The sequence below is a fragment of the Saimiri boliviensis genome, chromosome X (assembly GCF_048565385.1).
Source record: "Saimiri boliviensis isolate mSaiBol1 chromosome X, mSaiBol1.pri, whole genome shotgun sequence".
Classification (NCBI taxonomy): domain Eukaryota; kingdom Metazoa; phylum Chordata; class Mammalia; order Primates; family Cebidae; genus Saimiri; species Saimiri boliviensis.
In genome coordinates, this window is record NC_133470.1 from 127,247,180 (window position 1) to 127,263,691 (window position 16,512).

The window sequence follows — 16,512 nt, forward strand, 5'->3', positions numbered from 1 at the left end:
CTCAATGCATGGCACATAGTAGGTACTTAGTTTAAGTATTTATTGAATGAGTGGTACACAACATTGTAAAATTAGTCAATCTGGAGAGAAACAATCCTTTTTAGTGTGATTTTTTCTTTTACTGATATCTAATATTTTATATATTTATGGGGTACATGTGAATACTTTATACATGCATAGAATGTATAATGATCTAGTGAGGGCGTTTGGGGTTTCCATCACTTTCAGAATGTATCTATATGTTGGTAACATTGGAAGTCCTCTTTTCTAGCTACTTTGAAATATATGATGTATATTTGAAATATATGATGTATATTAACTGTAAGTTAGAAGAAATTCTCTTCATTTCTCCTTCTCATCCTGAGAAATAATCCTTAAAATTAGTTTTATTGATGGTGAGGGAAGATATTAAAGGAAGATAATCATTTAATTTTTAATTTTTAAGGTTCTATTATTTTGGTGTGTACCTGAAAGGAAAACACAAGAAAGGGAAAGGTTCTGCTTTTAAATTAAGCTGATCAAAAGGGGCTACAGAGATTGTTGAGGTGCCTAAGTGAAAGGTCCTTAACAGAGCAAGAGAGACTATACTGCAGCTGTTTGCTGATATTCAGAGGCAGAACTACCTATTTTTATCCCTTGGCTACATTCCAGTGAACTGTCCCAGCAGATGGAACAGAGGGTAAGAATTGGAAGGGTTATCCTTTGAGTGGAGAGTTGATATTGTCAAGATACATGATCCCTGACTTTCAGATTTCTAGAGGATGATATAAACAGGTTAGGAGATACATAATCTAGTACCTCTGACCAATGACACTATGTGTAACTTTTGTTACCTTCTCTAGGTAACTACCCTTTTCACCTTACCCTAACTTTACTTCTATAGCAGTCAGAGCTGTTTTATGTAGACAAGAAAGGCAGCTGCCCAAGGCCTTCTCCAGCTATGTTAGCTGGTGAAAAGGGGCCCTGTTTTACATTTATAAAGTGTGACTCTAAAGTAATGGAGCGATGTATGTACACACAAACCACACAGGAAAATTAGCCCATTACCCCATAGAAATTTCCTGTGTATTTAACTTAATAATTTTGCCAATAAACACCAAAAGGAATTAAAAAGGAGGGACCGTTTACCAGTGTTCTTTATTTGTAGGCCATTCTGCCTGTCACCTGTCTTAGGATGCTTTTTATCTTTCTGATTTATTTTTTCTGATGTGTTCTTTTCTTGTGTAATTGCAGCTTTGGCTTTACAGATAAAGTAATAAAGAAGAGCCAGTGTCCCATTGGGGTCTTTGGTAATGGTTTCAAGTCAGGCTCCATGCGGCTAGGAAAAGACGCCCTTGTCTTCACCAAGAATGGGGGTACTCTCACTGTTGGACTTCTATCACAGACCTATCTGGAATGTGTCCAGGCCCAGGCAGTTATTGTACCAATTGTTCCTTTCAACCAGCAAAACAATATCCTTTGTGGAAATGGAGAATGATGGTTAAAAATTAGTCTAATCTGAGTGTTTTGACAGGAACCTCTTCAGGTCAAATCTAACTATCAGAAGTTTTTAAAGAGGTATTCAAATGTCTTAAATTTAACAGGGATTTTTCTCTATTAAATATTTTAAAAATATGTGGACCATTGACAGAAACTTAGAAATGTTTTTGCTATATTGAAATTGTCATTGTTATGCAGTTTGATCTATATAGTATGTCTCTGCTCTGCCACCACCCCATGGTAAAGTTTCCCAGACCTTCCTTTTTTTTTTTTTTTTCGTAAGGATAGCTACATTTGCACTGATACTCCTAGAAACATACTATTTATCACCTTATATAATAGCAGAATAGTTCATTTCCCTGTATCTGTACTGCTGTTCCTTCTGTTAGACACCTGGTTGTCTTGACTGGAACAGTATAGCGATAAGGTTTTAACATATTGCTTCCAAAGAAGTTTAAAAAAGTCAGCCTTTGATCTTTTCTTTTAAATTTAAGACTTTGTTTACATTATATCTTTGAAGCTATATTCTGCGGGGGCAACTGATCTTGGAGTTATGTCTCTGCAGCCTTTCTCCATTTTTCACCTTTCCTCTTTATATAGCAGTAATATGCATGCTTTATGTCTATAGTTTTGTCTAAACATGCAACCCAAAGGGCAGATTTCCTTCTCAGTAGCATCCTAAGATATTAAGTTTTCTTTGACTCTATTTGGTTTTACAAAAAATGGTGATTACTGAAGATTCATTGCCCAGCCTAGAAGCCATCTTGAACTATTCCATTTTCAACAGTGAAAATGACCTGCTGGCCCAGTTTGATGCCATCCCAGGCAAAAAAGGCACTCGTGTTCTCATTTGGAACATCCGCAGGTACAGTATTCCAAGGGTGATATATTCTAATAAACAAAGGTAGTATGATGAAACACATTTTTATTTAATTTTAACTTGTTAAATTTATATAAAAAGACAGGAGATCATTATGTTACCCAGGCTGGTCTCAAACACCTGGCTTCAAGCGATATTCCCTCCTCAGCCTCCCGAATTATTGGGATTACAGATGTGAGCCACGGTGCCTGGCCTAGCACATTTTAACAACTCTTTTTAGAGAAGCAAAGTAGATAAATTTGGTATACATTTCTATCCCATTGCATACTTGTATGCAATTTTGTCTTAGAAAAACAGAGTTCTGTTTGAGATAGTGGTTCTTGTTGGTAAAATGTGGCATGTTTAAGGTGGAAATACACATATCCTGAAGCTATTGCCACAGATAATTAAGACAGTTTAACATATTCTGAGTTCCTCAGAATCCTTTATAAATATCTATTTCATATTCATGGACCTTTTTTTTGAGACAGAGTCTCTGTTGCTCAGGCTGGAGTGCAGTGGCACAAACTCGGCTCACTGTAACCTTCACTTCCAGGGTTCAGGTGATTCTTGTGTCTTGGCTCAAGCGATTCTCATGCCTCAGCCTCTCGAGTAGCTGGGATTACAGATGTGCACCATGTCTGGCAAAGTTTTATATTTTTTGTCGAGATGGGGTTTTGCCATGTTGGCCAGGCTGGTCTTGTCTTCCTGAACTCAAGTGATCCACTCACCTCGGCCTCCCAAAGTGCTAGGATTACTGGTGTGAGTCACCATGCTTGGCCAATAGGCACTGTCGTAAGTTTGGCAGTTGATAGTTATTTTGCCTAATAGACAATGACAATGAAGTATGAGAAAGAATAAGATCTTTAAAAAATAAGGACTTCTGTATTAGTGCTTTCAGTGGATTAGAAGTAGAAAAATCTGGCCAGGCATGGTGGCTCACACCTGTAATTCCAGTACTTTGGGAGGCCAAGGCAGAAGGATCACTTGAGGCCAGGAGTTTGAGACCAGCCTGGGCAACAAGGTGAGACCCTGTCTCCTTAAAAAAAAAAAAAAAAAAAAGTAGTAGAAAAATCTTTGAAGCAGAGAATATGAACTATAATCAGACTAGGTTAAGATCATGTCTTCAAAATTAATAAAACAATCTAGAAATACTCTATGGTATTTCATTTGTTTAATCTTAGCATGCCTAATGGAATACATTTAATAGTGGATTAACACCTAAACACTAAAAACAAAACAAAACAAAACAAAAAAAACTCCTAAAAACCTCTAATATAAAATAGAGGTATGACTGATACGTTTAATAGAAAAAATTATCATATATGTTTATTCATCCTTTTCTCCTTAGGTGAAGTATTTTTTCTCATTTTTTACCTGGGTATAACAAATAAAACTATGCTGGTTTATATAGAGAGTACTGTACTTAACAATTAAAAAGAAAATAAGTGTGACTGTCAAATTGGTAATTGTGTCCTACTGAGAAAGCCTCAAGTAATATAATTTGTATTACAAAGAATTTTTGAGGTATTTCCAGTGATTTACATATCTTAAACAGAACTTTTTCTTTGTACATCATTTCCCAATTATGTATATGGTACTAGGTGTTATACAGGTTGACTTTCCCTAATCCAAAAATCTAAAATCTAAAATTCTACAAAATCTAAAACACTTTGAGCACAGACATGACAACTCAAAGGAAATGATCATTGGAGCATTTCGGATTTTGTATTTTTAGATTGGAATGCTCAACCACTAAGTATAATGCAAATATTTCAAAATCCAAAAGGATCCAAAACACTTCTGGTCCCAAGCATTTCAGTTAAGGGATACTCAAAATGTATAAATAAAGGATTACATGGTCAAATAAACTTGGGAAAAGCTGGCTAAATGTTTACCATGCTGCTCTACTGTAGGACTTCTCAGAGTCCTAGAGTTCTTTCATATGCTAATGTGCATTGAAAATATGTAAAAGAGCAATATAGTATGCAGTATTTCCCAATCAATTTTTACAAAGTATTTCTTCAGGTTGGGTGGTGGCTCACACCTCTAATCCCAGCCCTTGGGAGGCTGAGATGGGAGAATTGCTTGAGCCTAGAAGTTGGAGGCCACAGTGAGCTATGATCATGCCACTGCACTCCAGCCTGGGCAATACAGCAAGACCCTGTCTCTCAAAAAATGTTTCTACAGACCTTTTTTCCTTAGATGGGGAAGGTAAGGGACGAGGAGGACAGAGAATCTCCTCAGGGCATATGCATTGGGGTTGGGTGGGGTAGTGAGAAGCAGGATTATTCTGGAAAATCCATAATATGTTACTGTACATTGACATGGGCATGATACAGACAAAAGATCATTATGACTCTGGTGCAGCCCTGTAAAAGGAGCTACATTTTCAACACAGCAACTCTGAGCTTACAGAGCCTGAGGTATGAAGCAGAGTTATCACTAGAGCTCGCGATGACTCTGAAGGCTAAGAATTGTTTTTCTATTTTATTTGGCCATACAACTTTTATGTATTTATTTCTTCTTAGGAGTATCTTGAGAGACTACTGTTCCACCGAACAAACTTTGGGAACTATTGTTTTGATATAAATGTTTTCTCTAAAACCTGTCATTTGAGTTTTTTTCCAGGAATAAAAATGGGTCTTAACCTTTTTTCCCTGGCAGTGGTTAGTGATACAGCTCAGGGTCTTGGAATGGATCACAACTAAGTGGCCCCAAAAGATTATGGGAAGAAGGAAGGTCTTTATGAAAGGAAGTACCATTATGTTTAAATGATAATTATATAAATGGTATCCTAGAGGACTAGTAAATATATGCTGTTTTTATAACAGTCTTTTTTTCCTTTTAAGAAATAGGATTTGATCTGGAGAGATCTTAATCTCTTATTAGTCTGAAGTTAGTAGAACTAGGTTTTGATTCATTCAGTTGGGGAAAATGATGTTGAGTGACTTACTAACAATACCCAGAAAGCTTCTGTCTATTTTAAGATCCCACTTTTGAGGATAGCTGGCATCCATTTGATTTATCAGATCATAGACATTCCATATTCTTTTTATTTCCTTATGAATGTGGCATCATCACCTCTATGAAAGAGTAGATTTGTTTAGAATAGGAATACCCTTAAGTATTGTGTGATCCTCTACCAAGTAGTTTGTAGTTCCTTTGTACTGGTAGTCAGGGAAAGAAACAGATACTTGAATTTTGGCTCGTATTATTTCTTTTCTCTTGGGTTTCTAGTGCATTTTTTTTTGTCCTTTGGAGCCAGTTTTTGTTAGATTGGTACTTGTCTCTTTCCCCCAGAAATAAAGATGGAAAGTCTGAGTTGGACTTTGATACAGATCAATATGACATCCTGGTATCAGACTTTCACACAGAAGAAAAAGTGACTGGCGATGTTACCTCTGAGCTGCCAGAAACAGAATATTCTTTAAGGGTAAGTCAGATGGTTTTTCAGCAATGAGAGGTAAGATTTCCAATAACCTGAAAATATTGTAGAACAAGATACTCTTTTAGTTATACAATGATGACAACCTTCCAGCCTGTTCTAGTATACCTTTTTCTTGTCTCCATTGAGACAGTTTAGATAATATAGTCAGCAGTACTTTAGTGTGATAGTTTACATAGTGTAATAAGGTGTAGAAACTGAGCCAAAGCTTTGCCCAGCATAGATATCAGTTGGTAGCAGTATTTTATGGAGATGTCAGCAGAATTCGCAATATCACATAATAACTTTCCCTTCACTGTTCTGTTCCATAGGCGTTTTGTGGTATTCTGTACATGAAGCCACGGATGAAAATTTTTCTGCGTCAAAAGAAGGTGACTACCCAGATGATTGCCAAGAGCCTGGCCAATGTAGAATATGATACATATAAACCTGCCTTCACAGTATCCTTACAACTACACAACTACCTGAAGTTGACCTTTTAATGTCAGGATTAAGTTTTCAGATTGACACAGAAAAACAAAAACTTTCCCTTTCCAATTCAAAAATATTTGCCATAGTACACATTCTATTACAGTGTACTCTGAGGAAATCTTTCTTAAATGCCAATCTGTGTACCACTTTTATCAGAAATCACCTGGAAACTTCTGAAAATAGAATCAGGACTTTGGAGATTCTGTTTCAGTAGAGTCTGAAACTTTTTTTTTTTTAATAAGAAATATTTATTTATTTAAAAATCCTCAGCTGATTCTGATGAGCAGCCAGGTTTGAGTATCTCTGCTGTAGGGAATAATCCACATCATTTGGTTTCTACTCGGATTTTGATATATATTAAATTGACTGAAATAAGCACAATACTGACTAGAACTTTTTAATCTTTTAGATATACTGCAATTTTTTGTTGTAAGAGGTCCAGACTTACATTGATTGAAGTTAGGAAGGTGGAAATTAAAGGTTGGTTTTCTAGAGTGAAATAAGTCTTCTTAGGTTTGACATAAATTCCTCGTTCTTCTCATAATAGTAGCCACTCAGAGGAGCCATTACTTGTTTTCACTTCTACCTCTCCTCCACACTGCACTGAGAATGGATTTCAGAGACTAGAAAACATCTTAAGATGAACTGTGGATATTAGGTACAACTTTGTTGATGGCTTTTGGGGCAAAAAGGCTAAGAACTTGCAAGGTTATGAAAAATTGTTCTTTTAATCTATTTTCTACTAACTAAGCACCACTCTTGGCCCAAGAAACATGTTCACCCTCTGCTTTGTCAAAGGCATTATCTAGCATGCCTTGTCTTTCCTTGACCCAAAATGAAAAGTCATTGTTCTCTCTTTTCTCATTTTTGGGAACACATATCTTGGCTACTAGGAAGGTTTTCTTAAAGTGCTAAACAAATCCAATTTAATAAAGCCAGAACTAGCATTGTTTGCTTCTATAGGTGAATTAGTTATAATCTCACCAGATGTAGACTAGAATGTTAGTGCTATAGGTTTAACAGAACCAGCCTAAAGAAGTGCTTTCCAACTACTGTTTTAGGATATAACACATACTTGTCTCCAGCTTCTTTCTTTTGTGGATTTCTATCACGGAAACTTCTATGCATGTGTTCCATATATTACCTCAACTCTTTTCAGCCTCCCTTGCCATAAATCAGATTACCTTCCAATATTATAGTTTGGACTAAACAGGTTTACTGTAGGCATGAGTAAAATGAAAGACCTAATCTAATTTACTCCAAGGTCACTGAGGAGCAAGATCATTGATACTAACTTAGTTACTTCTCAATTATCAAAGGCAATTTCTTTCATCTTTGTTCTCTCTCCTTACACTAATTTGCTGAGTTTCCTACCCCAGTATATTCTCACTCTATAATTTGGAATTTTAAAAGTACACAACAGAAAGAAAAATTGGACAGTTTTTATCTTTACAAAGTTAATTTTGTGGCATGGGATTTCGGTTTGCTTGCTTGCAGGAGTTTTGTCTTCTTTTGTTTTTATATTAGGATAGATCTTACTTGAGGTTTTATTTGAACTGCTAGAGCAATAACATTATATATTCTGAGCCAAACATTACTGTGTTATGCACCCACTTGTGTCATGTCTTTGTGTCAAACATGACCTATTTGTTACAGGGTTTTGACACAAGTAGCTTTTCATTTAAGAGGGGGCATGGAGATCATTTTTTGAATAAGTAACAAAAATAAATTTTCATTCACCTCATTTGGACATAAAGGTTTTTTAGTATTTGTTTTAATGAAAATCTCAGTTTCTCTGTCTCTCCTTTATCTTTCTCACTTACCTTGGTTTTTAAATTAAGTAGGACTTGTTAAAAACTCATCATTATTTACCTTCTACTTATAATAATTAGTTGTCTTAGTTTCATCTATCCAAGCTTGTTAACTTCTTCCCATGAAATATATCACTACAGGACTATTCATTGTTCTTTAAAATGAATCTTTCTCACTTACTTACCTTGGTTTTTAAATTAAGTAGGGCTTGTTAAAAACTTATCATTATTCACGTTTTACTTATAATAATTAGGTAGGACTTGTTAAAAACTCATTATTCATGTTTTACTTATAATAATTAGTTGTCTTCATATCTTCTAACCAAGCTTGTTAACTTCCTCCCATGAAATGTATCACTACAAGACTATTCATTGTTCTTTAAAAATTTTGTTCTTGTTGCTTTGTTTTCATTGTGTTTGGTATTGTAAGAAGGATTTACCTTATTGGATGTAATCGTACAGATTTGTATTGGAGCATTTACAGCTCTTATCATAACCTATGAGCCCTAGCAGAAAATTGAGCAACTAGCAAAGGCTAAGAAATTTTTTGTGATTGTCAATTTTTAAATCACTGATGGTATTTTTGTATCTTTTCTTATAGTCTCTCTGTGTGTGTGTGTGTTTGTGTGATGGTTTTATAATCTGAGAATTTCCTAATCTCAAATATTTCAAGGACATAATTTTAAAAGAGCTGCATGAAGCTATATCAATGTTTATTTAATCATTTGTTGAGCATTTAAATTATTTATGTTTTTCTGCTTTTATAACAAATTGAAAAATCTCTGTAATTCCTAAAACCTGTGGGCCTCCCTGAATGTTTCTGTGGGATAAATTCTTTAAAAGAGAATTACTTGGTCAAATATTAAGAATATTCTTAAAGCTATTGCAACAGAGTTTTTAAATGCCCTCTCGAAAGGGTGTACCAATTTATGGCCCTTGGTGTTTGATGGTTTTTGCTATAATATGGTGCAAAAGTTTGTTGTGAAGCCCCTGGTATGTTTGTCTCCTTAACAATGTTCTTCTCAGAATAAGCAGGTCAGAATCACTTTTGGGTTCTCTTGCAAGAATAGTAACCAGTTTGGAATAATGATGTATCATAACAACCGACTCATAAAATCCTTTGAGAAGGTGGGGTGCCAGGTGAAGGTGAGTGGTTAATATTTGTGTCATAGGAGGCTGAAAAGAGTAGGAAGATAATTTAAAATTTGCAAAGGGGATAGGCTCATTAATGGCTTTTACTCCATCTTATGATGCTTATTGAATTCTGATCCTGGAATTATGTTACCATTGAGCTGTCTTGTGTTGAAAAACTCTTTCTACCTCTCATTCTTCAGATGTTAATCAACCCAACAACTTTACTGAACGCATTTTCTAAGTAGCTGTTAATAATAAGAGTCAGAATTAGAATACCAGCACGTTTACCGTGGCGTCAGCTTATTTGTGTTTTAGGTAACTCTTTCCATTTTCTTGGGGAGACAATAAGGCATAGTGGAAGGCACATAAAATATGGTGGTTGAAGACCAGGATTTGGGTCCTGAATTTTCCATTTACCTTGGATAAATTGTTTAACTTATCTGAGGCTCAATTTCCTGACCTGTAAAATGGAAATAACAATAATAAGCATACCTGCTTTGCCTGCCTCTCAGCTTACAGGGTTGAGAGACTTAAATGGGTAAAATTATGTGAAAATATTTTTTAAACCACCCTATACAAATTTTACCATCATCTTTAATGTCTACAAGTATCCCTTTTATTCCTATTTTACAGATAAGTTTGCTAAAGCACAAAGAATGATGAACTGCTTCATCATAGTGAGACAGTTATATAAAGCCCAGGATAGCTCATTTTCAGCCTATTTTGTTTTTCCTTGTTATAGCATCTTTAGACAACTCACGTTTGTGTGCCAATCTAATTATGCCTTGACTCAGTTTCTTCCATTAAAGGATTAGAAAATGATGTAAACCTAAAAACCCTTGTGTCAACTTGTAATTAATAATTGCTGTAAGTGTGATTCTCTTTAGTAGTTGTTAGGTGGCCTATGTATGTGGAAAAAATGTTTGTTTTAATATAGGATCACATAGCACCCTTAAAATTGTTTTCAGATGAATATTTATTTCAGTTCCTTAGAACAGTAGTATATAAACTTGGTTTTTTAGCACGGTAATTCTTTATTCAAATGCAGTCTTATGGCAGTCCTGGAATATAAAGCAGATACAAGTGGAGGGAGTGTGGTGAAGTAGAGATGGCTGCTAATTCTAGAAGACTGCTAGGGAATCTATGGATCATATTTTGAAAATCTCTGCCCTAGAAATGTTCAGAATTTCCAGTTCAGTTTAATGCTAGCAGTCTGTTGGTATATATTCAAAGTGTTTCTCTAGATCTTGATGGTCTTTTCTTGCCCATGAATGTTATGTAACCTTTCTATTATTGTTTGGAATCAAAAGGAAATGCCTCTAGGCAGCCAACAGTAATGTAAGTGTTGAAATTAATATTTTCTTCTAAGCCAACTCGTGGAGAAGGTGTAGGAGTAATTGGAGTCATTGAGTGCAATTTCCTAAAACCTGCCTACAACAAACAAGACTTTGAGTATACCAAGGAGTACCGGTGAGTCAATCCTAACCTGAGGTGCTTCCATTAGTTTGTTCAGATATGATTCTACTCTCCAAAGCCTCTAAAACCATCTCTAAAAACCAGCTAAATAAGTTAACTGAGAATTACTTCAAATTTGTTTTCCAAGATTAGAGGTAAAATGATTTCATTTTAAAATTAAAGTTTGCTGAATGGCATATAGAGTCTCATTGAGATAAACCTTACCTTTAGAAATTATACATATACACCATGGAGTATTACGCAGCCATCTAAAACGATGAGTTCGTGTCCTTTGTAGGGACATGGATGAACCTGGAAACCATCATTCTCAGCAAACTGACACAAGAGCAGAAAATCCAACGCTGCATGTTCTCACTCATAGGCGGGTGTTGAACAATGAGAACACATGGACACAGGGAGGGGAGCACTACACACTGGGGTCTGTTGGGGAGAAATGGGGGAGGGACAGAGAGGGTGGGGAGGTGGGAAGAGACAGCATGGGGAGAAATGACAGATACAGGTGAGGGGACAGAAGGCAGCAAACCACACTGCCATGTGTGTACCTATGCAACAATCTTGCATATTCTTCACATGTACCCCAAAACCTAAAATGCAGTTAAAAAAAAAAAAGAAAAGATAGTTTCCAGTGAGGTTATTACAATTAGCTCTGCTATGGACATTCTTTATATGTCTTTTGGTATACATAAACAATGATGCCTGTTTGGAATTATACTTAGGACTGGAGATGCAAAGTTATATGACATGCAGACGTACAACACTATTAAATGGCACCAAACAATTTTCCAAAAAAAAAAAAAAAAGAAAGAAATTATGCAAAGAGCATAGGAGTAATTTGGTAAAAGATGTCTGGTGAAATGAAAAGCTTTGGAATTGATCTTAATGGAAACAGATGAGTGGATCTGAAATTACGGATTACACTGGGGAAAAAAGGCAGTTTGAAGTTCGTTCCAAAAAATTTTCTTGAAGACAGTGAACAGATTTAGAGGAAAGTGATAGAACAGCGGGAAAGACATGTGCTTTCATTAAAGCAGCTAGATTTAATAGGGCAGGCAAACAGGTAAGAATCAGAAAGGAACCTGACATTATGGCTGAACCAGTAGGGATATTTTTAGAAGACAAAGGAGTTTTTAAAGCTAGGTTAGAATAGTTTATTTTAAAAATGTCAAGAGGGAGATGGGTCTTTATTTCATTAAGTATTATGAGATAGCTTTTATGTGCCAGGTACTAGGGATGAAAAATAAGACTCTTTGACACCTATGAACAAGTATATATGCAAATAAGAAACTTAAATACTTACAAAATAATTACTTTAATAAGGGATATGTGCAAAGGGGGGAGAACTTTATGCTTGAGAGAGTCAAGGAAGGCTTCACAAGCAGATTATATTTGAGCTTAAATATGAAGGAAAGGTTAGAATTTTCTGGATGGACAATAGAGGAAGGACATTTTAACCAGAGGGAAGTATCTGCAAGGGCACAAAAGGGTAAGGGGTATTCTGGGAGTATGGAGAAAGAAGGCATGAGGACATTTGCTGTCATTTTCCTTGAAGTCTCAGTAGCAAATATTTTTCTTAGAGTGGGAGAAAAGAAATTTCCCAAATCTCTTTTGTTTTGTGCCCAAACTGTAATAAAGTTAAGTCTTGTACCTTAATTTGTCTTGAACCACGAGAATTTTAGGTTTAGTGTTTGACAGAGGCAGCTATTAGAATGGCAACTCCAAATTAATTTCAGGGTAATTGGTTCCTGGTTACTTGGGGTACTCAGTGGTTATGACAACTACCTGTCCTCAGTCTAAGTAAAATGGTCATTTCAATATAAATCTGGCCCATAATGGAAATCTTTGACCAGGACTTGACTGACTCTTAAGAGTGAAAGCTTGGGAAAGACATCAGTTTGACAAAAGTCTCCAAGCCAAGTTATTATGTTTCACTTGAGTGAAGAGAATAGTGAATTGCTGATGACCACCTAAATAATTAAGAGTTGTGAAACTCAAATGTTTGATATTAAAAATTATTTAACATATTTCTATATCATCTTTGCCACCAACCCCCTAAATCTACCTTTTAAGTTTTACAGGCATTAGACTTTTGGTTTTTGATGTCGAGTTCTGGTATGATGAGGTGATTGCAGTAGATTCAGAGAGAGAGAGTCTATAGACAGTAGATTTATTCAGTTGAACACACAGGATTTCTGACTTAACATATGCTACATACTTTATTAAAAACAGAGAACTAGTATACTATTCTTCTTACAGTCTTTTGAGGATAACAAATTTGCATAACTCTTATGCCAGTTCTTCTTGTGCCAGTTCTCTTGTGCCAACTCTTGTACCATTGCCCTTTTTTATCCAATCTATTTTACATAAAATGAAAAGGTATTTAAATTAAAAACATAGGAATTTAAGAGAGGGATTAGAGAAGATTGCTATAGCAAACTCATCCTGTGAGTATTACAGATAACAAAATCTGCAGATGATAAGAGATACCAGCCATCATACTTCTGGAATGTCTACAAATAAATCATCTGTAATATCACTTTTAACAGTTATGGATGTGATTTCAGCTGCAACTATCAGGGCTCAAACTTAGAACATTTTAAAGTGAATTTCAGTTTAAGAAATGTAGTCAATACATATTAATTGAACACCACTGGTATATAACACAGTGGCTGGGCTTTGTGGAATTTTCCAGAGAAATTCACGACATGGTTGCTTGCTGTCTTTAAGGAGCTTACAGTCATTTGTATCAACAGATTGTAACATATATGAAGTAATTTGGAGAGCAATACAGTGGCTCTTTGATCAGTCAAAACCTAAGTGGTATGTTATGGGGGAAATGCCCTGATAGAGTAGATGGGGAAGGTTTTGGATAGAAAGTGTGATTTGAGATGTGCCTTACATGATTAAGATGTGGAAGAGACTAAAGGAATTCTAGGATGAAATTGTAGCATGAGCTAAGGTAGTGACAGGAACTGAGAATGGTAAGAATATGGGGAGTGGAGATAATGGGATATAACCAGAGTGAAGGCAAGCCAAGTTAAATGGGTAGAGTTGGGCCATATTCTGGAGGAGCAGTTGGCAAACTTTTTCTGAAAAGGTCCAGAAAAGTTCACAACTACTTAATTTTGAGTATGAAAGCAGCCATAGACCCTAAGTAAAGGAATGAGCATGGTTGTGTCTAATACAGTTTTGTTTACAAAAACAGGCAGTGGGCTGGATTTGGCTCCAGTTTGCTGACTCCTGTCCTAGAACCATCATTCCTAAACTACATGCTAAGCTACCCATAATGAATTCATAGGAGAGCCATGAAACATTTTACATTTTTGAGGGAAATACAGTGATACTCAACTTCTGTCTATAAACCACAGAAATTATGCTCTATTGCTGTCATAACAAATTACCACATAACTTAGTGGTTGAAAACAATATTAATTTACTGTCTTAGTGGTCTGTAGGTTAGATGTACACAGATCTCCCTGGGCTATAATCAAGGTGTTGGCAGGGCTGCATTCCTTTCTGGAGACTCTAGGAAAGAATCCATTTTCCTGCCCTTTCCAGCTTATGGAGGTTGCCAGCATTCCTTGCCCATGGCCCTTTTCTTTCAGCTTCAAAGCTAGCAGCGATAGGTTGAGTCCCCATATTGCATCACTCTCATGACTTTGCTTCTGTCATCACATCTTCTCTGATTCTAACTCTGCTGCCACACTCTTCTACTTTTAAGTTTCCTTGTGATTGCATTGGATAATTCAGGATATTCTTCCTATCTTAAGGTCAACTGATGAGTATCCTTAATTCCCACTTGCTGTGTAAACATTATGTCTATCACAGTCTGCCCTTTGTCCCCTCAGATTCCACTTACATCTAATATGCAAAATATGTTCACCTCATCCCAACGTTTCCAAAATTTTCCACCCAAACAGCATCAGTGCAGAGTCAAAAATTTCATGTAAATGTCATCTGCTCACAAGTCTCAAATCTCATTATCGAAATCACGTAAGAGTGACACTCTGAGTATGGTACATCTTGGGGTAAAATTCCTCTACATCTGTGGATATGTATTTTCTCTTGTATTTTGCTGTTAAAATACAATGGTAAAACAAGCATAGGATACTAATTATATATATTATTGTTCTAATGGGGGAGAAACTAAAAGGAAAAAAGGAGTCACAAGTCCTAGGCATTTTCAAAATCTAGCCCGGCTAATGCATTACAAATTATTTATGATTTTTGACAACACAATGTACAAAGATGTAATTTTGTGATATCAACAACTGAAAGGAATGGTGATAGAACTTTTAAAGGAGCAGAACTTTTGTAAGGAATTGAAGTTAAGGTGGTATAAATCCAAATTAGAGTGTCATAACTTAAAGATGTTAAATATATTCCCATGAAAACCACAAAGAAAATAACTATAGAATATACACAAAAGGAAATGAGAAAGGAATTCAAATGTTTCACTACAAAAAACAAATATCACCCAAACACAAAAGACAGAACTGTATGAAATGAAGGGCAAAGAAAGCTACAAGGGACACAGAAAACAAACAGCAAAATGACAGAAATTAGTCTCTCCTTAACAGTAATTACTTTAAATGTAAATGGATTAAATCCAGATTCACAAAGATATGATGTAATGAAAAAGGAAGTAGCAGATGGTACCTGGAAGTGGGGTGCTGCTATCGGAAGTGGCTTTGGAATCGGCAATTGGCAGAGGCTGCAAAAATTTTGAGAAGCTTAGAAAAAACCTAGATTACCTTGAACTAACATTAGCAGAAATATGGATGTTAAATAATTTCACTGGTGATGGTTCAGAAAGAGTGAAAAATATGGTAGAGAAAACACAAATTGCCTTAGAGAATACCCAAATCATTGTAAACAGACTATTGGTAGAAATATGGATGTTAAAGGCATTGCTAGTGAAGGCTCAGAAGGAACTGACAAACTTGTTATTCGAAAACTTGAGAGAAGTTGATCCTTGTTATACAGTGGCAGAAAGCTTAGCAAAACTGTCCTACAGTTATGTGGAAAACAGAACTTGTTAATGATGAAATTGGAAATTTAGCTGAGAAGATCTTCAAGAAAAGTGTTAAGGATGTGGCCTGGTGTCTTCTTGCTGCTTAAGAAAAATGCAAGAGGAAAGGGACAAACTGAAGAATAAACTGTTAAACAAAAAGAAACCAGAACTCAATGATTTCGGAAATTCTCAGTCCATCCAGATTGCAAAAGACGCTAAAATTTAGAGATTCACTGTCAGGAAAATATGCTCTAGAGAAATACTGAGGCTGGGGCTGGACAATCTTTTGTTAATATCTCAGAAATATTGAAAGATCAGAGCATTCAGTCACACAAAATACTCTTTGAAAAGATAAAGCATGTGGCTCACAGATCTCCATAGCCATCTCAGCTGAAGCCAAGTATAGATACAGGATTCCCTAGGAAAGACCTGCCAAGAGCCTCTTCTTGGATGACATGAATATCCATGAGACCCATAATCTTAAGAATGGCACACTAGCATTAAAACTAGCTTGAATTTCTTTTAAAGAAATGGAGAAAAGCCTATTGGACCCTTAAAATTCTACAGTCAGGAAACAGACTGATGTAGAAAACAAAATGTGAAGTTACAAAACAAAGTTACAATAATATTAGCTTTCAGAATCATAATTTTTTTCTTTTTTTTCTTTCTTTTCTTTTCTTTTCTTTTCTTTCTTTCTTTTTTTTTTTTTTTTTTTTTGAGACAGACTTTTGCTCTTGTTGCTCAGGCTAGAGTGCAATGGCTCCATCTTGGCTCACTACAACTTCCCCTTCCTGGTTCAAGCAAGATTTTCCTGCCTCAGCCT

The 16,512-nt window shown here is 35.7% G+C and overlaps 1 protein-coding gene across 2 annotated transcripts in view; it reads left to right on the forward strand.

Annotated features, from left to right (window-relative positions):
* Positions 1-16,512, forward strand: part of MORC4 (MORC family CW-type zinc finger 4) — a 64,069-nt gene that overhangs the window by 12,787 nt on the left and 34,770 nt on the right. For both annotated transcript variants that reach the window (XM_039464143.2, XM_039464144.2), the window contains exons 4-9: positions 1,234-1,451; positions 2,197-2,344; positions 5,642-5,774; positions 6,098-6,226; positions 9,095-9,214; positions 10,572-10,672. In XM_039464143.2, the coding sequence (XP_039320077.1) occupies positions 1,234-1,451; positions 2,197-2,344; positions 5,642-5,774; positions 6,098-6,226; positions 9,095-9,214; positions 10,572-10,672 (849 nt within the window). The remainder of the gene's footprint in view (positions 1-1,233; positions 1,452-2,196; positions 2,345-5,641; positions 5,775-6,097; positions 6,227-9,094; positions 9,215-10,571; positions 10,673-16,512) is intronic.